At 39.0% G+C, this 27891-nt stretch overlaps 1 protein-coding gene across 3 annotated transcripts in view; it reads right to left on the bottom strand.

The window, feature by feature from the left end:
• LOC127427462 (MAGUK p55 subfamily member 7-like) overlaps window positions 1-27891 on the bottom strand; it is a 184925-nt gene that overhangs the window by 27082 nt on the left and 129952 nt on the right. For all 3 annotated transcript variants that reach the window (XM_051675088.1, XM_051675087.1, XM_051675086.1), the window contains one exon: window positions 7926-8096. In XM_051675088.1, coding sequence (XP_051531048.1) covers window positions 7926-8096 — 171 coding nt within the window. The remainder of the gene's footprint in view (window positions 1-7925; window positions 8097-27891) is intronic.

Below are 27891 nucleotides of genomic sequence, written 5' to 3'. Positions count from 1 at the left end.
GTTTGTTGCACTCATGTAACAGCCGAGTGAGCCTGAATATTCACTTGACTGTCCGAAGAAACTGCGCACCTTTATGTTTCTTTTTGTCCTTGTTCCTCCTAGCGGCTGGAGTTTGTTTTGTGGAATAACACTCCTTTGGGACAGTTTGTAGATGAATCTGCACATTCCTTGTGCTTATGCCTCCTATTGGATGGAGTTTGTTTTGTGGAATATTTCTTGCAAAACATTGGAGTGATTAGGGAATTTGTTGCAATCATGTAACAGCCGAATGGGCCGGCTCACTGAACATTCATTTGACTGTCCGAGGAAACTGAACATGTTTTTTTTTTTTTTTTTTTTTTTTTTGCTGGTTCCGCTAGTGGCTGGAGCTTGTTTTGTGGATGAACACTCCTTCGGGACAGTTTGTGGATGAATCTACACGTTCTAGTGTTTATTCTGCATATTGGGGCGGTGTGTCACAGCATCATCGGACTGAGCTTGTTGTCACTGCAGGCAATCTCAACACTGTGCGTTACAGGGAATCATCGTCCTCCCTTATGTGGTACCCTTCCTGCAGTCTCATCCTGACATGACCCTCCAGCATGACAATGTCATCAGCCATACTGCTCGTTCTGTGCATGATTTCCTGCAAGACAGGAATGTCAGTGTTCTGCCATGGCCAGCGAATAGCCCGGATCTCAATCCCATTGAGACCTGTTGGATCGGAGGGTGAGGGCTAGGGCCATTTCCCCCAGAAATGTCCATGAACTTGCAAGTGCTTTGGTGGAAGAGTGGGGTAACATCTCACAGCAAGAACTGGCAAATCTGGCACGGTCCATGAAGAGGAGATGCACTGCAATTACTTAATGCAGCTGGTGGCCACACCAGATACTGACTGTTACTTTTGATTTTGACCCCCCCCCCACCCCCTTTGTTCAGGGACACATTATTCCATTTCTGTTAGTCACAATTCTTCAGTTTTTGTCTTAGTTGTTGAATCTTTTTATATTCATACAAATATTTACACATGTTAAGTTTTCTGAAAATAAAAGCATTTGAAAGTGAGAGGACGTTTCTTTTTTTGCTGAGTTTATGTCAATGTCAAATGTTAATATGAGTGGATTGTCTCTCTCCATGTGGAATGTGAATGGGTTAGGGCACCCCATAAAAAGGAGGAAGGCTATTTCTTTTCTTAAATGTAAGAAATATGATATAGTGCTTCTTCAAGAAATGCATCTTTCCCCGCAGGAAGCTGAAAAATTTGGGAAGATATGGGTGGACATGTTTTCTTTAGTGCTGGCTCAAGTAAGAGCAGGGGAGTCATTACATTGATAAGTAAACATCTACAATTCAATTGTCTCAAACAGAGTAAAGATAAATTAGGAAGAGTCATTATTGTTTTAGCAGAAATTCAGGGGCAAATGTTGATTTTGGCTAATATTTACGCACCTAAAGCTGATGATCAGGGCTTTTTCATTGATCTTGAAGGGATGTTGCAAGTCGCGGGCACCCCTCATGATATAATATTGGGAGGAGACTTTAATCTATTGATGGACTCAGTCCTTGATCATAGTGAAGCAGAAGTGTGTAAGCCCCCAAGAGCAACAGTGACGCTTCACAGGATGTGTAAAAATCTTGGTCTTACAGATATTTGGAGACTTTTGAACCCATCTGGTAGAGACTATAATTTTTTTCATCAGTCCATAAGATTTATTCTAGAATAGATTTTTATTTATATCTAGGTCCCTCATTTCATCTGTTATTGATTGCTCAATTGGAAACATCTTAGTCTCAGATCACGCCCTGGTGAGTTTAGAGGTGTTGCCACATACGGAGAAATATAAATCATATAGTTGGCGCTTTAATGTATCCCTTTTGCAAAATCCTGAATTTCAACAAATGTTAAAGGCCGAAATCAATGTATATATGGAGACCAACTGGTCCTCAGTATCCTCTGTAAGCGTGGCTTGGGAAGCACTTAAGGCGGTTCTTAGGGGTCGGATCATACAGTATGCCTCATTCATCAAAAGCGCTGAATGTCGTCTGATGGCCTCAGAGAATTGACCCGAATGAAATACAGATATAACACTATTTTGTCACGGAAGGTGGAGTTTTGGCTATTCAGGGCAAGACAGTCATACTTTGAGTCGGGGGACAAAGCACGAAAACTTCTGGCTAGATATATAAAGCAGAGAGTGTCTTTCTCTACCGTTCCCTCAGTGAAATCTGCTGGTGGTGAAATTTCTACCTCAGCCATTGATATTAATAATGCTTTTAAATAATTCTATCTTGATCTCTATAGTTCCACGTCTTCGTCCACTGATGAAGATATTAGAAACTTTGTGGAACCATTAGAACTCCCTAAACTGACAACTGAGCAAAAAAAAATTCTTGATTCTGAGAAAACATTGGAGGAGCTCGGTGAGGTAATTAAGGCCTTGCCTACAGGCAAGACTCTGGGGCCAGACGGCTTTGCCCCTGAATTTTTTAGATCTTATGCCACAGAATCTGCTCCACTTTTGCTAGAAGTTTATACGAAATCATCACAAGCCCGGATCAATCTGATTCCTAAAAAGGAAAAAGATCCATGCGAGTGTAAGAGTTACTGTCCAATTTCCTTGATCCAGCTAGACGTAAAAATATTGTCAAAAATTCTGGCTAACCGATTAAGTAAAGTTATGACATCTCTTATACATATAGATCAGGTAGGGTTTATTCGGGGCCGCAGCTCTTCTGATAACATTAGGCGTTTCATCAATATCATGTGGTTGGTGGCGAATGATCAGATTCCAGTCGCTGCCATCTCACTTGATGCCAAAAAGGTGTTTGATATGGTAGAAGGGGATTATCTTTTTAAAATTTTGAAAATATACAGGTTCGGGGATACTTTTATTGGATGGATTAAGTTACTTTATAGACACATGGTAGCGGCGGTACAAACGAATGGATTCATTTCAGATTATTTTACTCTGGATAGGGGCACCCGGCAGGGTTGTCCTCTTTCCCCATTATTGTTCTGTCTTGCCCTGGAACCATTAGCAGCCATGATGAGAAGGGAAGATGATATTCCAGGGGTGGTGGCGGGAGGTATGGCACATAAGCTTTTGCTTGACGCAGATGATATTTTATTATTTGTCTCCGACCCCCCTAGATCTATGCCTTGCCTCCACAGAATTATTAATTCCTTTTCCAAGTTCTCAGGATACAGAGTCAATTGGTCTAAATCCGCGTACTGCCCAGTAACGGCTTTCCAGCCGAGCACCTTCCAGTGGCCCAAACAGGGCATTAAGTATTTGGGCATTTTATTCCCAGCAAATTTGTCTGATTTAGTCAGAGTTAATTTTGATCCCTTAATAAAAATGTTTTTGAGCGATGTGGGCAGGTGGGCTTCATTATATTTATCTATGATTGGGAAGGTTTATTTTATTAAAATGAATTGTATTCCAAAATTTAACTACCTGCTACAGTCTCTCCCTGTAGATGTCCCCCTCTCTTTTTTCAAGCAATTTGATAGCATAGCGAAGTCCTTCATTTGGAATGGTAAGCGTCCTAGATTACATTTTAATAAGTTACATAGGTGGGCTAGGTCTAACCAAGATTTTGTTTTATTATTATGCATTCGGTCTCAGACATTTGGCTCATTGGTCACTTCCACCTGAGAGAGCCCCTCCCTGGTTTTGTATTGAACAGGAAGTTCTTGCCCCTATTTCGCCATTGCAAAGCCTTTCTATCAAACTAATCTGAGAAGTTAAGTTACACCCCGTTATCTCGCATTTGCACTCAGTATGGACAAAGGTGTCCAAAGTGTTTAATTCGAAAATGTATTTAAATGTTTCCTCAAGCATATGGCTGAACCCTAACTTATGTATTAAGTCCCCTTTCTGCTGGTCAGAATGGATTGTGAGGGGGGTTACTACACTCGGTGACATATATGAGAGTGGAGTATTGAGATCTTTTGAAAATTTTGATCAACATTTTGGGATTCCCAGATCTCAGTTTTATAGGTATCTACAGCTGCGCCACCTGCTCTGTATTGTTTTTGGGAGTAGCATACACGACCCTAAAGCGGCAGATACCCTGGGAGAGGTGATTACTGCTTTTGGAAAAGGTCATGAGGCATCAGTGTATTACTCCCTGCTAATTCAGAGTCTGGGGGACAGAGCTTTAACTTCTATCAAGAGATTATGGGAGTTAGATTTAAACTTGGTATTGGAGGAGGGAGTATGGGCTAGGATTCTAAAAAATGTCAAGTCTGTATCTACAGATGCAAGGATTTGCCTTATGCAATTCAAGATTTTACATAGATTCTATTGGACCCCCTCTAGATTGTATAGGCTTGGTCTTAAAGACACACCCACCTACTGGCGATGCCAATCAGAAGATGGAGATACAACCCATGTTTTTTGGGTGTGTGTTAAGATGCAAGAATTTTTGTTGAAGGGTCAAAGTTTTATATATGACATTTTTGGCACTAAAATTGAATTTTGCCCCAGACTCTGTATTTTAGGTAAAGGGGTGGTCATCAATATAGGGAATAAACTTATAAAAAATTGGGTCCTAACCAGTGTTACGATCGCCAAACAAGTGAATTTAAGGGGTTGGAAGTCGGCTGGAGTGCCCCCATTTCAGGAGTGGTGCTCAGAGATGGGGAGGGTGGCGGCTTTCGAAAAAGGGTCATATAGAAGACTGGGGAATTTGGATTTGTTTGTTGGGAAATGGGGCAGATATTTGGCATTCTTGGAGGGTTCTCGGGGTGGAGAGAGAGATGTAGTTTTTAATGTGTGTGATTCTTATATTTTTTATTTGTTTTGTTTTTTTCGTTTTGTGTGTATGTGCTCATGTATGACCACAGGGGTGTTTGTTGAAGGTCGGGGTGGGGTGGTAGTTAAATGTTGATTATGCGTATTTATTTTTTGCTTTTCTGTGTTCGATGTAGGAATCAACAAAAATTGTAATCATAAAAAATAAAAAATACTTGCACTAGTTTGACCGCACAAGCCAACTTTAAATCCTCAAGTAGAAAAGCCTGACTAATTGAACAGTCCACCTTATATAGTCACGCAGACATGCACTCATGCATGCAAAAGAACACTATTAATTATGTGCACCAACAATACTGTGATAGAATCCATATGCTGTGTTGCATTGACCAAACACATGCAGGCTATTGGAGTGAACTATGATCCTGTGCTACCTCTCACAGAATTTGTAAGTGAAATATTTGTGTGCATATGGTCATCATTACTTGTCAGTTTGAAAATGTTCTTCATGAGGCAACTTTCACAACACCAAACCCTATACACCGAGGAAAAACAGCATATGGGTACAGAATAAACCCAAATCTTACTTTGGAGGGGTTGGAGTTGATGAGATTAGTGGTAAGGAATATTTCACATTAAAAAGCTGCCAAGATTTTCGCTGAAAAATTATTTAAACTTCAGATTAAACTTCAGGTTGTTTCTCACCAAAACATTTGATTCCCTTCAGAAGACTTGGAATAATAAGCACAAGCCACATGGACTAGTTTTATGATCCTTCTGGGTCCTTTTTTAAGCTCAGTCGCTTTGACCTACCATTGTCTTGAAATCAGCAAAAGGGGCATACTTTCAAATTCCATATTATGTGTTCCACAGAAAACAAAAAACCATATGGGTTTGAAACTGTCACACGAGGGTGAGTAAATAATGACAGAATTTCATTTTTGGGTGAACTACTCATTTAAGAGCCATTTCAAAACCATTTGGAAATTTGGCAAGCTGTCTGTCAGACAAATCTGATTTGTTTTTTTATTCACACTTTTAAATTCCTCTTATGAAACACTTAATTCATTATTCTGGCAACTGTATTCTTTGCAGTGTTTCCCCTATATGCATTTTGTAGTGGTGCTGCGCCACTGCTGAATTATGAGTGCCACTGTTGGTATTTCACGTTCATTTAATATTCTTGATGCAACATAACGCTTGCCAGCCCGAGTCAGCTGTGTGCCTTGTACACTGTGAAAGGGACCCCACCACACACACACTTACAGTGCTGTCACCGCATAACAACACGTGTCAAACCTGCTTAATTTCAAGTGGCTCGTGAGCTTATTTCTGAAACATAGGATGGCAGGGGATTGAATGTTTCACTGAACAATTAGTTAGTGCTTTCCTCGTGAATATTAATGAGCCTTCCCCTGTCATCTGTATGTTTTGGAGTGCATTTTGCTCACTTCAGAAGCAGAATGAAACAGCGCTACATGGGTCAGTTATCAACACGGCTTAATCATAGCAGCACGAGAGCAGAGCAGGTGCGGTAATTTGTGGACTGGCCTCAACCGAACAACAGACCATTTTAAATGCACTTGTGAACCAGTGAGATGCGCGGCAGGGATCGTGAAACCTGTTTGAATAAGGTACAGAATTGTCTGTTGCAAAACTCTTTTGTCTCGGTGATGAAACTAGTTTAAAACAAACAGCCCCCACATTCTAAACGGCACTGACAAAAAAAACAGGAGAAAACATAAATTAGAAGGCTTTTCAATTCTCAAATCACAACACTTACAAAAATGTCCCATGGATTTACTGTAGTAACACTAACCGTACTGTATTACCTATGGTAGTTGTGGCAGAAAAACTTTTTAAATGTATTTAGACTGCTGATTTTTCATTACAAAAATGACAGTTCTTTATATAGAAACCACAGTTACTAACCATGGTAGTGAGGCGCCATGCATAGCTTTACCTAGGTTACCATGAACTATAAAAAAAATACTATGGAAGAACTATGGTGCATTTTCATAATTATGGACCAAGCTATCAGCTTTCCATCTGTGTAAAATCTGTACTCTTGTAATACTCTCTGATTGTAGGAAAATGTAAGTTGTTTTGTTTGCCTTCAGAAATTCCAAGATATGACTGTAGTTTAATTAGTAGGAGCCTGATGAAAGGAATCTGTAAAGAAGAACCAACTTAGTCACACTGTCTGAATATTTCAATTTAGCCATATAAAAATTAGGTGTTCATTTTTTCCACGGATGTTACTGTTGTTAATATCATAATTTTCATCTGCATCCCAACCTCAAAATCAATGCTGTACTGTCAAACGTGCATTTCAATGCACATAACATGTAATATTATTTGCATGGGTGCAACCAAATCAGGTGCTGGTGCCACATTTTCAAAGGGCCCTTTGAGGGCACAAATAAACCCTGATGTGGCCCAGGCTGAAATTGAGTTTGACACCCCTGTTTATTCTATTCTTTGGCCAACACACGTTAATACGGGTCCGACGTTGCAGGCTTGTGGACGTGCGCACAACAGCACTGCTGCTGAAAAAAAATCATACGGGAAACACTGCTTTGTGCCAGAACATTTGGCAACCTAGCACCAAATTTGAGAACCAACTTTTGTATTAATCTCATTTCAAGGTTTTTTCACTTTGTAAAGTTGATGTCTCACTGGGGTGTCACCCTCGTTGCTCACTTGAAAGCAAGTGTTAACAGTCCTTTGGTGAATAATATTAGGAGTTCCAATAGATATGTTCCAATAGAATACCAGTGCAGGGAATTAAGTGCCACAAAAATGAATTACTCATCAGCCGGTCCTGTCAGCTCCAGGGGTCCTTAGAGGGTAGAGCTGAGTGAGAGTTCCACAGCAGAACTGAATTTATGGGTTGCAGGCGAGTGCTGGGGTGGGTAGAACATTGTTTGTGTGCAGCCTCAAAAATTGTGTTGATTTGTGCAGTGGCCTCACGAGTAGAAAAATAATAAAAATACCAAGCACAGATGCTGAGCTAACCAACACAAATATGCCTGCATATGGGCAGCATATGCATGTTTTTTGTCAGAAATAATATTTTTGATATTTTTTAACACTTTTAACAAAGATGCCCACCATACTGAGGACAAAAAAAGTACAGTAATAATCTTGTAGAAAGCAAATTTGTCATCACGCACGAACACTTACCAACTAAAATGACAAGTCTGTGCCTGTCTCCATGTTTTCTGCAGTAGGATGCCACCTCTTCATATGTGGGCACATCAGCTGTGTCATATTGCTCACTTCTCTTACACTCATACATGGATTTATTTGTCTTCTTATCTCTTCTGCTGAGACGAAAGCTCCTCCGCAGACCCGCTGGAGAGAAGAGGTAAGAGAGAAAAAAACAAAACAAAAATGACAAGCTTATCTCACATTCTTGTGTGTGTTTGACACAGGGCATCAAAACATAATGCAGTCACCAGTGTAAGCCTAGCAAAGTGAACCCGATCAAGGAGTCTTGTTGAATCTTAATGTACCCTTACACTTTCTTATTCCTTCTTGAGACTTTTCCCTTTAAGCATGGGCCTCCAACCTTATTTTGAGTAAAGGCCAAAGTATATTTGTGCACCCGCATTGCGGATCACTCCGCGCACAGTATGCGTGGCGTAAATTTTGTCATAAGCCAGTCCGCGTGTCCCGATCACGCGCCGGCCACATTTTCTCGATTCGCGGACATCGTATGTGTGCAACGGCATGCGCCGGCCATTGAATCAAATGCATTCGTATTCACATGCGGTCAGTAGAGTACACTCACAAAGGCAACGTGGTCGACCAGGCACGGGCCGATCCGAAACATGCAAAAACAAAGTATACCTGGGCCTTAAGAGGTACCTGAAATGATTAATTAAATTAAATCATCTGGAGGGCAACTTGTTTGTAGAATATCAATTTGCAATTGTTAACCTTATCTTCAGGCAATAATACAGCTGCTGTTTTCACTGTTAAGGACTATCATACTGTATGTCCAAGGACCAATAATGAAATCTCTCAATTTCCTTCCTTACTGAATATTGTTAATGATTTCATTCATATTCTTAATGATTTGATTTCATTTTTGTTCATTATAATACCACATCATTTTTGAATTCTTGATTCATACTGGTATAAACACTCCAAGGTTTAGATACATTTCTGTAATTACACAGCAATGTTCCAGGTTTGCTGATGGCATTACAGTTCAACAAAGGTGCTGACCGCAATACAGTTCACTTTACCACTTTCGTTCCGAATTCTTACAAAGTTTCAAATTAACAGAAGTTCAAAGAGCCACACAGTAATGAACTTTGAATGAAACTTTGAACGCACAGTATTTCCTGTATAAAAGGAAATCAAGCAATCATGCAATGTCTCAATGGAGGCACCATGTTGGAGGCCACTACATTAAATCCTTTCCACCTTTCTTTTGCTCTATGATGTACCTGTATTGGCTTGAGATTATGTGGTGCAGTCATTGCTTATTATGCCTTTCTCAGGATTATTACAGATTTCTGTGTGCATTGTCACCACATGAACTGACAGGTGGTTCTTTCACACTCATCCAAGTAACAAAACTATCAGACGGAAATTTCTGAGGCGACTTATTTCATGGGGACATAGCAGGAGGTGGGCTATTTCAGGACGCTTTCTGGGTCATAGCTACAGGTGGTTTTTCATGCCCCAAAGGTTGTTAGGAACGCCACCACAAAACTTCATGTCTGATTACTCTGGACAGCACCAGTCTGTCTTTAATGACCCCAGACTGTATCAAAAGTAGAAACGCACCCCTCATTTAAGCAGCACGGTTTTATATTTATGACAGATGCTAGTTAGACTAGCACAGCCCCAAACCAGAGACACCTAATACCCCATCTCTGCTCAAGGCATTTTCCTCTCCTGCCTCATACTATGCTTCTTTCAAACTGTGATTAATGAACATAAGGATATGATGCAAGATGCCCAAGTAAAGATTATGGCAGTAAGAAACTTATAGACTGAAAAAAAAAAAAAAAAAAAAAAAAACTTTGATCCAGTCCCCCTTTAATACTTTCCACAGCATAGAGAGACCACGGAGTGCAGATGTGCGGCCGTGGAGAGTTCCTACATTCTTTACAGCTTGTTCTTTTCCACACAGTCACTTAATAAGGGTTGGTGGGGACCTACGCTGGGATACAAATGAAACACACCGTAAGTCAAATATGCACTGTACCACAACACAAGTGTTTGTGTGTCTGTGTGGTTCCACAGTGGGTATATGGTTACAAGAGGCATTTAGGACAGGGCATTCTTCTACTCAAGGTAATGCTGCTCGTGCCACTTGAAGGGTAGCCAGCATGCTAAAACCTCAGCTCTGACTGGAGCAAAAACTTTATTGCTGAAATGCTTTATTGAACAAGTTATGTGTTGATGTATGATTATCTGACAAAAACAACATTTTCAGGGTGAAATTTGACAGGTGGAAAGGGTTATGCACTAGTTGTCAAGTTAAAAAGAAATTATTCCATTTGAGAGTATGTGACAGTGACCTTTGGTTAGCTGAAACACTGAGTGGCTTGTTCTGTTCAATTTTCATATATTTCACCTTGAGCAAGGCGCCGGCAGGCCATTGGCTCTGGCATTGGGGATCTCTGTTTCAACAGCGTAGAGCAGGTGCACAAGCTTTCATTATCCCACTCGGCTGTGGCCAGTCAACTCAAATTGATGCTTCCCGCCTGGAGAGGCTTTGTAATCGGGACCCTTCAAAATCACTTAAAGCCAGACAGACAGCTCCATCCAAACAGCTGAAATATTGCCTTCCCTATTTATCCTCAATGAGGATAAATAAATCAAGGCTCAGATAGCAAGCAATTCTGTCATCCCTGTTGAACCCCAGTCCCCGTAACTGATTGGGATAGAATTAGAAAAAAGCATGGAAATTAATCCATTCCAATCTGAGCAGAAATGTTTCTGAATTTTGGACCTGGTTCTTGTCAGGGAACCTTAATTCTCTCTTTTTCCAAAGAATGTGGCTTTGCAAGACAAACCTACATGTGGGGTGAGGGAAGGCACACTCACAGCTTGAGTATATTAATGCTCAGCCAATTGCTTTCTGGTTCAAGGGATAAAGATAAAACATATGAAAAAGAAAGATGCTTAGCCAAAGACAGTCATAAATTTCCTTCCATTTCTCTCCTCGTGGCATCGAAGATGACAAGTACAGAATAGAGGACAGACACGTGCCCACTGCTGAGTCCCAAACATACACCTCCTAATAGTGTGCTCTGTGCAGTGACGAGCTAATTGGCCCTCAGAGCTACGCAATCTACCATACCGTCACCAACTAGCAGTTCACAAATCAAACCTATTCTTCCACTGAGACAAGAAAGGAAAAACAATGAAGAGGCCCAAATTCAGTGTAAACACTGAAAGACACGCACTGCTGCCACACATACAATCGCATGAGAGCTGTCGTGGCTCCCGAATGCCCATTTTCCAGAGCAATAATACCTTTTAGGCATGGAAGAAATGCAATATGTGTGAGGAGAGAGTCTTGAGGGACTCAGAAAGTATAGGACTATAAGGGGTGGTAACCTTCTTCAAACAAATTAACTCCCTGAGTAACACTGAACACTGTCTGGGTATAATAATTGAGGTATTTATCAAGATCAAGAAGGGAACAAGAAAGAGTAATAAGGGGAAAAGAATCATGATACTTAAGCAATCAAACCGAATATTATTGTGTCTGGTTGCATAGAAAGAGCTTTCTCTCTCTGAAGCCTAACCCTAACCCATTCATTATTTAAGACTCTCTGATAATCATTGTCCTCTGTTTGAAAATTCTGATCATGGAGTGTCATATAAATCATGTAGTAATATTTCACATTTATTGTGCTTTTCACAGGGCTGTGGGAAGGTGGACACACCTCAACAGTTTGCTGTAGTTTTTTAGTAGTTTCCCGGCTCGCTAAATGGAGGAATACTGTATAAACTCAATTTTTGTTCCTTGTGAAATGTCTTAGCCTACACCTTCCACCTCAAACAAGGTTAAAGGAAGGCTTCCTGTCATGGAGACTCCATGCATGTGACTGAGTGATAGTCATATGGACAGGCATATGGCCTTCAGTCACTCCCATACTCTTTTTTTTTTTTTTTTTTTTAAAGTCATCTGCAGAAGGGCTTAGTTATACTGTACAGGCCCCTAGGGTGTTGTCTGGGAGACTCCCAACATCAAACGTTCAGAAGTTTCCAGAGCAACTCATAGGCTCTCACGTACCAAAACCTTCTGATCCCATTACATCTGCATATTAAATACAATCCATATCACAGCATCTCCTGTATAGTTCAACAAACATTTTGCCAACCCCAATTATTTCTCAGCAATCTCACAGATAAGAGTTTACCAGCTGCCCTCCTTTCTATAAAGGGAAAGGGTCCGGTGGAGAAGGTAGATAACCAACACAGGCAATGATTAAAAAAGAAGAAATATTTAGTAGTGCTATTTGAAATATGTAATGGGCACTACTTTGAATCATGTTGAAATCGTTAAGAATGCTGTCTAGGGGAAACACTGTAGGAGGGGATTCCATTGTGCTGCATAAGTGGAAAGTCATGTTCTGCCCAAGTGTTACAGGCTTATGCAGAATACAAACCCTTCATTCCTGTTGGCCAGTAGAGAATAAACTTGTATCAAGAATTTGGTTATTCCTTTGTCTTATCCCAAAAACTTTTCAGAAAAAGATGTGTTGAAGCCATTTCATAGATTTTTGAATTGTTTGTCAAATTTATGGCTTCAATAACAAGCACATTTTTGTAAGATTATGAGTTTATTTATAGATGATATGAAGTTTAAGGTTGATGATCATGAATGTAAAATGCATGGTTTTCTTTGACCTTTTATCACTTAAATAAATCTGCAGAGAAAACTCTAATAGTTATGACAAGAGTACAAGTTGTAAAGTCCTGATACAATTTTTAGATTCAGGGTTCTCACCCTTTTTGACCAATGAATTTCCATGACTTTTCCATGACCTTTCTATGTGTTTGTGATAATTGGATAAATATTTTTAAGTCATTTTAACTCCGTTGTAAATTAATTACAGTACAGATTTGTAAATTAATTATTTAGACCAATCGGTCAACCATTTTGACTAATTCACTGAAAACAACTGACTCAAAAAACGATTCACTACAAATCAGACATCACTATGGCTTGCAAGCATGTTTCACTCTACGCAAAAGCAATATCTAGTTTATTAAATATTTTAGAGCAGTGAAAAACAAGAAAAATCTCTCTTCATAATAGAACTTAATAGAAGAGGAATGTTTCCATGATTTTTGAGATTTTATTAATTTCCATGACTTTTCCAGGCCTAAAAAAAACAACATTTGAAAATTCCCTGATATTTCCAGGTTTTCCATGACTGTGGGAACCCTGTAGACGTTGTTTGGTAGGGCACAGGTTTATTCAGATGGTTTACATTTGTGGCAGGTACATTTTCCCTTACACATTTGTTGTTTCTCTCTTCCATCAAATTTTTTAACAAAAAGCCTATTGAGTTTACACGCGTCACATTCTTTTTCTCCACATTAGGACAGCAGTTCAATGTATTCCCCTAAGATGAGATGATTTACTTTGCTATATAAATAGGTGCTAACCATAGACTCTTTTTTTTTTTATATAAAGCCAATTATTATTACTAGAGGCCAGCACCAAAACAATTTTGTCCCTAAACTATAGCCAAGTACTTAACACACACACACACACACACACACACACACACACACACACACACACACACACACGCACTAGGGCTGCCAGGTCAAGCTGGTGCAGTCATCACTAGCAGGTTTAGTAAGTAAGAAACATCGGAACTACATAACCAAGCGGCTGGTTGGAGGACATAGTCCTCCTGTTAGCCTCATCAATCACCTGGTTCTTCGATCACGGAGATACTAAAACACGCACCCACACACATACATAAACATAATCAACAGACACACGCAATCTATTCACTGAATTGCTGTAAAGTTTGGCCATTACTGACCACAAGAGATAAACAGCCAAACATTGAATTTAGGCCATGCAGAAAGCTCCAATCATCCACCCTACGTACTGGCTAAGAGTCAGACAAAGAGACGCCCATCCGCTAATCTCTCTATGTTCATGGCTAACTCAAATCTAGCCTTTCATACACACACAATTATTGAAACACTGCTATGCCAAGTGACCCCTTCAAATTAATATACCAGTGACTTCAACCGTTTATAGTAAAGTGTATCCACCTGAGTTGGGGTCAGTGTGGGGAAAAGCATTATAATTGAAAGCTGTGCACAGCTACAGGCCTCAGGGCTTCTGGCCCCTGTGCTCTTCCTCCAGGAGTTAACCTGTGGACAGATGAGATAAACTCATTTTGGAAATGGAGCATTTTTTATTTCAGCCTAAAACACGTCTCCATTTTTCCATAACTCCTTCCTTAATTGGATTCTGGAGGCTGATGGCTTTCCCAGCTTTAGCTTCTCCTCCTGACTATTTTCATCTGCTTGTGTTTTTTTCTTTTGACTCCGGTGGCCTTACTGCCGTTTCTCTCCTATGTAACCCTCATTGTGCAGAGTGGTCTTAAGGATAAGGTGATCAGTGCAAACCTGTCTCCACATCAAATAAATATGCAGATCTGATTCTCCACTGCTCAGTGGACAAAGGGTTTACTAATGTCAGGCATTGTAAATAATGTTAGATTTGTTCTGTAAGTTCTGCTGGAGGAAAGTTAAATATGCATTTGTTGTGAAAGTATTTCACACACAAATACGCACAAAACAAAAACATACAGTGTAATGTTTACTTTGTTTTCCATTTTAAACATCATAACTCACAACAATGTAATATCTCCGTGATAAGATGTAGTGTTCTGACTAAGCCCACCAGACAAGTAAATTGTTGGAAAAAATTACCGTAGGCACAACAAATACAGTTGAAGTCAGAAGTTTATATACACTTAGGTTGAAGTCATTAAAACACATTTTTTAAACACTCCACAGATTTCATATTAGCAAACTGTAGTTTTGGCAAGTCATTTAGGACATCTACTTTGAGCATGACACAAGTAATTTTTTCAACAATTGTTTACAGACAGATTGTTTCACTTTTAACTGACTATGTCACAATTCCAGTGGGTCAGAAGTGTACATACACCAAGTTAACTGTGCCTTCAAACAGCTTGGAAAATTCCAGGAAATGATGTCAAGCCTTTAGAAAATTAGCCAATTAGCTTCTGATAGGATAATTGCCGTCAATTGGAGGTGTATCTGTGAATATATTTTAAGGCCTAGCTTCAAATTCAGTGCCTCTATGCTTGACATCATGGGAAAATCAAAAGAAATGAGCCAAGACCTCAGAAGAAAAAAAATTGCGGACCTCCACAAGTCTGGTTCATCCCTGGGAACAATTTCTAAACACCTGAAGATACCACGTTCATCTGTACAAACAATAGTATGCAAGTATAAACACCAAGGGATCACACAGCCATCATACCGCTCAGGAAGGAGACACATTCTGTCTCCTAGAGATTAACATAGTTTGGTGCGAAAAGTGCAAATCAATCCCAGAACAAAAGCAAAGGACCTTGTGAAGATGCTGGAGGAAACAGCTAAACAAGTATATATATCCACAGTAAAACGAGTCCTAAATTGACATAACCTGAAAGGCTGCTTAGCAAGGAAGAAGCCACTGCTCCAAAACCACCATAAAAAAGCCAGACTACAGTTTGCAAGTGCACATGAGGACAAAAATCTTCAATCTATTGGAGAAATGTCCTCTGGTCTGATGAAACAAAAATTGAACTGTTTGGCCATAATGACCATCGTTATGTTTGAAGGAAAAAGGGTGAGGCTTGCAAGCTGAAGAACACCATCCCAACTGTGAAGCATGGGGGTGGCAACATCATGTTGTGGGGGTGTTTTGCTGCTGGAGGGACTGGTGCACTTCACAAAATAGATGGCATCATGAGGAAGGAAAATTATGTGGATATATTGAAGCAACATCTGAAGACATCAGCCAGGAAGTTAAAGCTCGGTCGCAAATAGGTCTTCCAAATGGACAATAACCCCAAGCATACCTCCAAAGTTGTGGCAAAAGTTATTGGAATGGCCATCACAAAGCCCTGAGTCTGAGTCTGGAGGAATGGGCCAAAATTCCAACAACTTATTGTGAGAAGCTTGTGGAAGGTTACCCAAAACATTTGACCAAAGTTAAACAATTTAAAGGCAATGCTACCAAATACTAACAAAGCATATGTAAACTTCTGACCCACTGGGAATGTGATGAAAGAAATAAAAGCTGAAATACAGTTGTGCTCAAAAGTTTGCATACCCTTGGGGAATTGGTAATATATGTACCATTTTTAAAGAAAACATGAATGAGCAGGCAAAACACATTTCTTTTATTTCTTATGGGATTCATATTCAACTGTAGGTTATAACAGAATGGCACAATCATAGAACAAAACACGGCAACAAAGAAAAAAATGAAATGACCCCTGTTCAAAAGTCTGCATAGCCTTAGTTCTTAATACTGTGTATTGCCCCCTTTAGCATCAATGACAGCATGCAGTCTTTTGTAATAGTTGTCTATGAGGCCCCAAATTCTTGCAGGTGGCTGCCCATTCATCTTGGCAAAATGCCTCCAGGACATGCAAAGTCTTTGGTCGTCTTACATGAACCGCATGTTTGAGATCTCCCCAGAGTGGCTCGACGATATTAAGGTCAGAAGACTGTGATGGCCACTCCAGAACCTTCACCTTTTTCTGCTGTAACCACTGGAGGGTCAACTTGGCCTCATGCTTAGGGTCATTGTCGTGCTATAAAGTCCAAGAGTGTCCCATGCGCAACTTTCATGCAAAAGAATGCAAATTGTCTGCCCCTATTTTCTGATAACATACTGCATTCATCTTGCATCAATTTTCAGATTCCTCGTGCCTTTAGAGCTCAAACACCCCCAAAACATCAGTGAGCCACCACCATGCTTCACAGTGGGGATGGTATTCTTTTCACTATAAGCCTTGTTGACCCCTCTCCAAACACAGCGCTTATGGTTGTGACCATAAAGCTCTATTTTGGTCTCGTCACTCCAAATTAGTGTGCCAGAAGCTGTGAGGCGTGTCAAGGTGTTGTCGGGCATATTGTAACTGGGCTTTTTTGTGGCATTGGCGCAGTAAAGGCTTCTTTCTGGCAACTCGACCATGCAGCTCATATTTGTTCAAGTATCGTCATATTGTGCTCCTTGAAACAACCACACTGTCTTTTTCCAGAGCAGCCTGTATTTCTCCTGAGGTTACCTGTGGGTTTTTCTTTGTATCCTGAACAATTCTTCTGGCAGTTGTGGCTGAAATCTTTCTTGGTCTACCTGACCTTGGCTTGGTATCAAGAGATCCCCAAATTTTCCACTTCTTAATAAGTGATTGAACAGTACTGACTGGCATTTTCAAGGCTTTGGATATCTTTTTATATCCTTTTCCATCTTTATAAAGTTCCATTACCTTGTTACGCAGGTCTTTTGACAGTTCTTTTCTGCTCCCCATGGCTCAGTATCTAGCCTGCTCAGTGCATCCACATAAGAGCTAACAAACTCATTGACTATTTATACAAAGACATTAATTGCAATTTAAAAAGCCACAGGTGTGGGAAATTAACCTTTAATTGCCATTTAAACCTGTGTGTGTCACCTTGTGTGTCTGTAACAAAATGTATGATTATTCCAGTGATAAATAGGCTATCATGCAGCTTTATAAACACAAGATGAAGTTACTGTTTAGAAATGCTCGGCTCTGGCACTTCTGGGTTCTTTTAACAATGCACTGCTTTCAATGAGTCCAACGCACATATTGAGCTGAAAATACCCCAAAAGTGCTTTTTATGGGGTTGAAAGCCCCCATTTCCAAAGTATTATTGGAGATTTGGGCTTCTTTAAATTTCCATTTGGATCAGTGGATCATGACAAACTCAGTATTTTACATAAATTATGATATTTCATGGATCACTGTAATTGTTATCGTGTCTGCTCTAATAAGATCAGATTACCCCGCAGATGCTCTTTTTTAGATTTTAACTTTTCATGAAGAAATCACAAACTCTAATCGCAAACAGCTGTTTTTAATTTCCAAAGTGCAATCACAGTGACAGATATGAGACCCAAAATGATCTAATGATGATGTTATAAGAACACCATCACCATCTAAGATCTAATGGGACCCCGCCTCCACCATCACAGTGCATGGGCTACTGTTTGTGAAAGGACATGCGAATAATAATAATGTGAAAGTTCTAAAATATGTCTTTGCATTTATTTTGACTGCAGTAAGTAACTTGTTAAATCAAAACAACCGGCTGTTATTAAGTTTGAATATTCAAAATGATGATACCACAAGAAGAGCGATAATTTACACAGTAAAGATGCATATTGGTGTGGTGAACAATTGGACTAGATGGCATTCCAGGAGCCAGTTTATGGCAGAGCCCCTCCCTAACTGTCAAGGCAAAGAAGAGTGGCTCCATTTTGATTGGATCCTGGCAGGACCAACACAAACAAATGCCAAGCACAGCCATCAGATAAGATGCTCAGACAACTACCAGATACTTCAGAAAGTAAGGCCCTGGACCTTCCAACATGTTGGAAAAGGCTTCTCATTGGTCCATGAGTGGTTTCTTAGCAACATCTATACCCCCATCCCAAGGTTTGCCCTAAGTGGTGGACCATAAATATTCTTCAAGACCTCTCGAAGCAGCGTTTATGTCCCATGTGGTAGAAAAGGCTGAAACAAAGGAGCCACAAAGACAAATTTTTACACACAAACTTTACTCCTAAAATGAACTTCAACTGCAAAACATTTACATCATGTTTGTTCACTGAACTGTTTATGTAAATTGCAGTTGTTTGATTGACACACTAGTTCACATAATCTGAACTATTATGAATGCATGCATAATATTTAATCTTTCAAAATCATGTTTGGTCTCTATATCTTAAGAAAATGCCAAGAGTATTTTTGAAGTGGTTTGAAAAAGGAACAATGAATAGATGAGACTTTAAAGACACTGTTCTAACTATGTATTACCTTTCTAAATATTACCTTTCATGTAGTGTGTCATATAGCTGTTTGTGAATGTAAAAAAGTCTGCAAAGTTTCAAAAATCAAAGTACATGACAAATGCAGTTATTGACTCCCAAAAGAAAGAACCGATTCTGAACACCTGAAACGAGTCATTAGTAATTCCAGACTTACTTCCTGTACTAACATACATAATTTGGTAACAAAAAACCCTCCTCTGGTCTTCATTGGCTGCTCACGAACAACTTTGACCCGCCCTCAAACACTACACTAAGCGGTAGACCAATCACAACAGACTGGGACATCTGACCAATCAGAGCAGAGTAGGCTCACTGAAAGGAGGAGTTTAGAATGAATCCTTTAGAACGGATCATTGAACGAGTTGTTTTTGACACTGGAAAAAACAGTAATGCTGCAATTTAAATTATGAGCAAATTAAAGTATTTTTTGACCTTGGATGCATGTAAATCTACTGTAAGAGACCTTTAAAACAAAATTAGGCACGTTTAAAAACCATAATAGGTGCTCTTTAAATATGCAAATGTTCCACACAGAGAAGGGCGGGGTAGCCACACTGTGAGGGCCCCCTCCGATGTAAGCAGCCAATCATAACCTGAAACAAGCACCACCAAACTGAAATCTCCTCATCAGGAAGGTATAAAGCATCCTTACAACAGCCACACATTTGTTCTGGTCTCACTCTATGAATAACAGAATACATACCATTCAAGGTGCTAAGTCTCCATTTCACAGAGAGAGAGGATAACAGATCACCCAACGTTCTCTGTCCCCATCTGAAAGACAGTAGATGATCAACCAAGTGCCAAGTCTCACTACAAGAGACTATTGCAATGCCAAGTTCGGAATCCCTATCCCAGGGAGATAACTACAGCGACAAAGTTTAGCTCTGCTGAGCAAACCCTCTCTTCAAGTTTCGTGCATCTGTGTGTTTCAGGTGATGAATCTTGCACCGATATAAGGGCTGAATATCTGCATGTTCCAGATTGCAAGAACCCTCTCGGTGCTTCCAGGAGATCAGCATTCCTCAGCTCCTTTGTGTTCAAGGCTGCTGAAACAGAATCCAGCTCATTTCCCACTGTAACGTGGCCCTGAGCCCCAGTGGAAGACATCGCTGTCACCGAACTCATCGATCGATCAATCGATGAGAACGTAAATATCACTACTAAACCTCTTTCCAGAGACCTTGGCATTAGTGTATACTATCAGTTTATGATGATCTAATGTTCCTTAGATTGCATAACCTGTGTATCAAATGTCTAGCAAATAAACTTTGAGATATTGGTTTAAACAGATATAAGGGTTTCACCTTATTAATTAACAGAGAAACAACAATTTATCTTTCCATAAAATAAGTCATACTTTGCCTTTGCTACATCCAATTCAACCACGTACATCTTTTTATCCTATGCACTTTATTTACCTATTCATTTATTGTATCTTTTAGCATATTAGTACCATTTTGTAGTTTTTGTTAGTTATTAATGTTATCTTTTTGAAAATAAAACTCATTTTATTACAACTGTGTGTTCCTTGTGTTGATGATACAGAAGAGCTCTAAAGGTGCTCTCGAATCCTTCAGATTATTCAGATGACCAACTCCCTCCAATTACATAATTTTAATTTACTGAACTGTCCATTTGGATCATTCTTTTACTGTTAAACTGAAACTCCTTAGCTGGTGACCCGAGGATGGAGGGAGGGGCCATCTGATATTAATAATCACACACACATACACCTTAAGTGAAGTGTAATCAAAAATCATCACATACACTACCGTTCAAAAGTTTGGGGTCACTTGCCTGAAATGTTTCTCATGATCTTAAAAACCTTTTGATCTGAAGGCGTATGCTTAAATGTTTGGAATTAGTTTTGTAGACAAAAAATATAATTGTGCCAACATATTAATTTATTCAATTACAAAACAAAAATTTTATAATTTATTTATTTATTTTTTTTAAATTGATGACTTGGAATAATTAAGAAAAGCAGCCAATAAGTGCCCAACATAGATGGGAACACCTTCAATACTGTTTAAAAAGCATCCCAGGGTGATACCTCAAGAAGTTGGTTGAGAAAATGTCAAGAGTACATGTCTGCAAATTCTAGGCAACGTGTGGCCACTTTGAAGATGATAAAATATAACATAGCTTTGATTTATTTTGGATTTTTTAGTCACAACATAATTCCCATATTTCCATTTCTATTATCCCATAGTTGTGATGACTTTACTATTATTCTAAAATGTGAAAAAAATAAAGAATGAGTAAGTGACCCTAAACTTTTGAACGGTAGTGTACTTTGGGTCTTGTGTGAGGCCCAGTTCATTTCAATTGGTGCTAAGGAGATTCTCACTACAATGGATTCTCATGGCAGCTTTAATTTTTATATGCCACATTTCTCAGGTCTTAGAAGTGTATTAAACATGTGAGGATGTGTATTCATTAACTTGTTACTTGTCCGACAATATCACAGAGGCCAACTGAACCAAGTTAAAACTGATTTTGCTGACAGTTCATTAAGAAACTACAAATATTTCTACACTGTAAACCACAGGTGTGCATTCATAATAACATAAACATAAACAAATATTATTAAATTATATAATGCTTAAAAGATAATGAAAACTGCAGCACTGCCCAAATCCTCCAGTGAATTCTGCTGCTCAAAAGAACCCAGAAGTGTGGTTGACTGCAGTGTGACATCACTGTTTAATCTATACAACGTTGGACATTATCACATTTTGGTTGTGCATATCGGTTATCGTACATGTAAACATAAAAATAATCTGTATCATATCACCCAAAACAATATTGGTCGCTTTCTAATCATGTGTGACATGCTATACTCCATTCAAAACTATTTTAAACAGAATGTTTCTAATTATTGTATAATTGTTATGAAAGCAGCTTTTATGACATCATATTCTGACAACATATTAATTGAGAGACTGCATTGAATATTTGTACTTTAAAGAATTCATGACAGGACCATTTAAATTGAACGTGAAGGCAAAAAGATGATTAAAAAGAAAAGGTGAATAAAAAAGCAGCATGAGTAAAAGAAATGGTGACCGCTTACAGCACCAAAGATACATTTTCACTTATATTCCTATTAATTTAAACAAAACCTTGATATTGATTAAAAAATTTTATCAAAGTTAAATGAACAGGTTGTGTGTCAACTACCCATGTAATGTATACTGAAACACACATAGAGGTACTAACATTCATGAACACTCATTCAGTCAAACACAAAGAACACTGAAAGCAACACTTCTGAAGGACATGAATGAATGGTACAGCTGGGATTAGGGCTAATATTCCTTGCACCCCTCACATCCACCTCCATCCCTTCATTACAGGGTGGAGCAGCTCTAGAAAAAAATCTGTTATACAGTCTTACATTACCACCACACCAGGTTCAAATCATAACAGCAAATTAGACTGTAGGCCAGTCAGAGTACAATGATGGGACTTGTAAAAAGAGTTTTCATTTTTGAAGAGATGGGTACTTTTTTCCCCCCAAAAAACTCTCCCGTTACATGGAATGTTTAATGCATGGCAGGGTGCGGAAGCTGGAGGGAGCTGTCCAGAGACCAGCGTTTGAGATGCTTTGGCCACTGGGAGGAAGAGGAGAGGCTGAGGTCAGAAGGCCGGTAATGAAAGCACGGAGAAAAACAGGAGGGCAGAGTCGCAGCGTTGAAAAGGTTATCCCTATTGAATGAATGTGTTTGACTGAGCTTGGCATACAAGACTGTGTAGCTTTATTTATAAACTTTCTACCCACAGGATCTCCTTTGAAATAAAGAGTTGAAATGTCTAAAGAGTGGCCAGCAGCCTAGGGCTTACACAAACTCACTAATGTCTACTAGTGAGAAAAGGAGAGAATAAGAGTGTCAGAGAGAGAGAGAGACCAAGTAAAGAATCAGAAAACTGAATTAATTTGGTTGATAGAGAACGAGATAGAACAAGAAACAGAGAGAGAGAGAGAGAGAAACCCAGAAGAGGAGGAGAGGAGAACACACACTGCTGTCCCTGACGGGCACACAACAGCAGATATTTAAGAGTACATTAGTCTGTGCGGTGACAGATAATGAAAATGCTGCAGCACACTTATTTTCCACTCACTGATGCTAGAGATGGAAACCAGACTAAAGCCTGACTGAGAACTGGCCTTCAAACAGCCCAGTGTCCAACATACACCACATCAAGAGTCCATCAGACCTCTACCACAAAGCCTGGAAACAAACCAGTGCCTTTAACTGCAATATGTTTAACATTTACAAAGAGCTATTTAAACTACAGACACTGCAAACACACAGGAAAACCAGCAAGTACAGCTGCTTAGGACAGGAATATGAGAAATGGTTCTTTTCACTGCAGAACTGAGAGAGAACTGATTACTTAGATTTCACTGATATAGAAATTCCAGTTTGATTCTGCACTTTGCTTTGTGAATGAGACTGAATAACACTTGAATGCTACTAACAATAAGAGAAAGTAGATCTTAGATAAAACACACAAGGCACTTTAGAGAGGTTTATGTTCATGACAGTGGCAATTACTTCAGAAAATGCAAGTACAGACTGAAAACACAGACCGAGCCAAGAGGGGAAGTCAGCAGGCTGATTGTGTCTACCACTTAAATAGGAAGAGAAATGGGAAGCTAGACAATGATACTATAGGACATGCAACAGCATGCAGCCATATGTCAAAAAAAGGTTTTTGTCTGACAGAGCAGACACAGATATGAGAGAGGGAGGAAAGGAAGACACTGAGAGAGTAAGAAAGAGGTAACTGTTACAAGAGAATGACAATGCAGGGTATATACCATGCGTTATTATTAATATGAATCAAACAACAGGAGAGAGTTATGGTAAATGGGGCAAAGAACACAGAGCAAAAACAAAGAGAGCTCACCAATATGAAGTCCACTTAAATAGGAGGCAAAGTCAGTGTCCTCTTCAAATTATGAAAAAGAAAAGAGGGAAATAGAAGGGACCAGGGCAGAGTTATAACAGAGAAAAAGAAAGTAAACACTAAATATTGTGCAGTGAAAGAAGAGTGAAACAAAGATACAAAACAGAGACTGTCTATTTTGTTTATAGGCAAATAAACAAAACTGATAATGATTGTTTTACAGACAAGCACAACTATCATATTTCATCATCATTTGATCCTCAACAGCTGGACCAGGTGTTGGCAGCGATCACATTCAATACAAAAACAACTTTCCAAGTGGGTCATAAACTTTAGTTTTTTCTGAGACACAACATACAATGTATTCAATATGTACAGATGGGGGTGAAAGAATTAAATATAATTTGGATAGTTAATCCAAAAATGATTTGTTCATTCTGTCACCATTTTCTCCCCCTCATGTTGTTCTAAATCTGTATTAATTAATGTATTCCATGAAACACAAAAGGAGATGTTAGACAGACTGTTAGCTTCAGTCATCAATTACTTTCATTAAATCTTTTGTCTATAGAATAAAAGAGAAGTGACTGAGGCTAACATTTTGCCTAACATCTCTTTTGTGTTCCAGTGAAGAAAGAAAATCATGCAGCTTTGGAACAACGTGAGGTGAGCAAACGATAGAATTTTTATTTTTGGGTGAACTATCCCTTTAAAACATCTTTTGCAATGCTCACAAAACAATAATGCAAATACATTTAAACAGTCTATCCTGGAAAAATACTAAAATTGATGGGATTAATATGAGCATCCACTGTGCATCTGTCTATTCAAACATCTAATCCTTGTTGGCAAGGCAAATAGGGATGTTGAACTCTTGCCTGATCTACCACAATGTATTGTGAGTCAATGAGTGTGAATGTGTGTCTGTGTGTGTAGAGAAATAGAGAGATACAGTAGGGTAGTGAACTCTTGGCCCCTTTAACACACTCTACTATGCTCCATTAGGTGGTTTGGTCCAATAAACACTAATCAACCATGTCTTCATTGTTTAGGTACTCCATTACCACATACAGGGGTCCCCAGCCAATTATATAATGGCTATGACATCTAATAGGTGAACCAGAGTTAGACTGAAAGGTGTACCTTGAATGTCCTCCACTGGGAAAGCAAAGAAGGAAATGTGATGAAAATAAAAAGGTTAAAAAGAGAATGTTGATGATAACAAAAGAATGGAAGAGGAAGAAGAAAGGGACCTACCCCATTCAACTGCCTCATCCACTTATGAAGGGAAAAAAAAGAACAAACAAAAGGAAAAATATTGTCATATGACTGGCAATAAACATTAACAAACACGTTATTTTCAATGCACTTGACTTATGTCAAGCTAACGTAATAGCTGGATTTCTGATATTTTAAGTTTTAAAATAAAGTAAACTATTAGGTGGTAAACCTTTGCGTACATCTTATGAAACTTTAAATACAGAATAACTGACATAGTTCATAATAAGAGCAGATGAAGTGTGTGTGTGTGAGTCTGCATGTGCATGTAGGCCTAAAGACAAGGGAACATTTGGAATCACTTTAAAAGCGTCCTCCCATTCATGTGGTCTTAATTCTACTTGACAAGCTTAAATCAAAACACACATGAGCAAAGGGCAGCATCTACCAGCAAAACACAGCTTGCTATACACATACACAGTCTTGCCAAGAAGGCAATAACATAAAGAAAAGGATGGAGGGCAGTACAAATCTATTGTGTTCTATCAGTGAAGTAAATCCTTAGGCATTGTAAGATCCAAGGGCATGTGTAAAATTTGGGACAAGAAGTGAGACCACTAAGCTTAGGATAAGAAAAAAAATTGGGCATGATTAACAAGTGAAAACAAACACCTGTCACGGTTGTCGTAGACCACGTTTCCACCTGGTATTGAGATGGGTCTCGAATGATCCGATCACGTGCTCAGGTGAGACACATCCCTGTTTACACATGGTAATTTAAATGTGTCTTCTGTGACCACTTGTGATCGGATTTAGAGGGAGGGACTCTGTTTCATGACAACATACAGTACATCAATCACTATGTCAGTGTGTTCCTACATGATAATAAACCACAACAAAGTCAGAAATGACAAAGAAAGTGCAAAAAAAAAAAAATAAAAAAAAAAATAACTGCACACTATTTCTCCCTGATGCAGCTGAAATTTCATCTAAGCACAAAATCGATATTTCGAGCAGAATTATCTGTTATTTTAGTAGAGTAGTTGTAGTAACCTGAGCTGCAGAAGTTCATGCTTCTCATAAGTGTCCATGCATGTTGATATCAAACACACTGAAGAAGATCCGTGCAGTTCTCCTGTGTGTGTATCCACTTTTTTAAATGTTCTGATCAGACCTTTTTTTTTTCTTTTAAAGTCGCTTGTAACCGGCAAAGTTAAAATCCTTGTTTTAGCGCAGCGGTTGATTGACAGGCGAGGGGTGACGCTTCTCTGCTGCCGGGACGCATACAGGACAGATTAGTGTTCACACCTCAAACATGATGCGTTCAGATGCGTTTTTGACCACATCCGATCACAAAAACTTTTAGATCCCATTTAGACTTGTATTTAGCGCTGACCAAATGTGATCCGATCACCAAAAAAGCATCTTAATACCAGGTGAAAACGGGGTCATTAAGTTTAGAGTTTAGACTTGGTGAAATGTTCTCTAAGCAAAACTTTAAACTGAATCAAATTTAGGCAAGTTCATGAAGAGGTGAAGTTCACCCAAACTAGGGCCTTTTTCTAGCAGTTATCAGAAATATCTGTCCCACGGTCCATACTTACAATTGCTTTTGGTCCCTCCAAAAGTTGATATCGGAGAGGATAAGAATAGGTTACATATCATAGAAAAATAAATTGGTACATGGTGTTAGGAAGGGAAATAAGTAAAAAAAAAATACAAAAATAGAAATATCTGAATAAATCGGATATGGGTACAGCAACCAAGGAAGCAAGAGCATCAAAATGATGCAAAATTTATTTCACAGAATAAATCTAAAAGATAATAGATGTCTTTCGCCTTCCACAATTTATACGATTTCTCTTAAACAGAGGGGCAGATTATAATTACAAATAAATGAGCATAGTGGGTGTAGATTAAAGGGATGCCTAACAGAGTATGTGTGCGGAGTGGAGTGGAAGCGGAGCGGGGCGACATGATTTTGCCTGGAGCGAGGAGCAAAGTGTCATTGTTTTCTCTCGCTTCAAAAGCACTCCACTAATGCTCCATCACGGGCACAACACCTGTTGATGGCCCTTAATGCAATAATTCACCACGTATTAAGCAGTGTTAAACACTATTGGCATGAAGGAAAGATGGAATTTCTGATATAACCATAAAGAATGTGATTAAAAATTTTTTTTAAAATGTAGCAGCACATGGCAATATTCGACCTACGGTGTGAAGGTTACTTTCACTTTCACTCACTGTATACTGTTCACGCTCTCTATTATTGAAGTAAGCTTGGGGTAAAGCTTGAGTTAACTACATAATCATGTCTTGTCTCTTTATTCCTACATCAGCTGTCGTATATTGAAAATTAATGATGGGAAGGCAAAGGAGAACACAAGTGTGGAGGTGATTCAAAGGTCTGTTGTGAAATCCTAAAAGAAGTGTCCAGAAAACATGATGAGAATCTGTTCACATGTGTAGAGAAAATCTAAAGGTTATTAATACATGTCTAGGCCAATATCTCTCTCCCCTATTAAATATTCTGAATAATCATATAATCATTCTAATCTAATGCATCGCAATCTTAACTGTAGGCTATTACGTCCTATTATATTTCGTTGAGTAATTTATTTAATTAATTAAATCCAGAGAATGCTGCAGAAAAGTTTCAAAAGTAAGCTATAAAACTTTTGGGCTAATTAGTTAACTATTTAATGTTCCAATAAAGCACATTGCAGCTCCTAGTATTGTGTATTTATTTTCATTTAATACATCTTCTGCATGGAGAGTTGTGATATTTAAAAAAAGCATACTGAAATAACTTTACAGTAGAGAGGTAGGTAGGTGCTCATTTTGCCATGGAGCGAACACGGAGCAGGGTTTCTCTAATTCAGGAGCGTGGAGCGA

The sequence above is a fragment of the Myxocyprinus asiaticus genome, chromosome 36, assembly GCF_019703515.2.
Source record: "Myxocyprinus asiaticus isolate MX2 ecotype Aquarium Trade chromosome 36, UBuf_Myxa_2, whole genome shotgun sequence".
NCBI lineage: Eukaryota > Metazoa > Chordata > Actinopteri > Cypriniformes > Catostomidae > Myxocyprinus > Myxocyprinus asiaticus.
The sequence above is the reverse complement of the archived record's forward strand: the minus strand, read 5'-3'. Positions and strand labels throughout refer to the sequence as shown.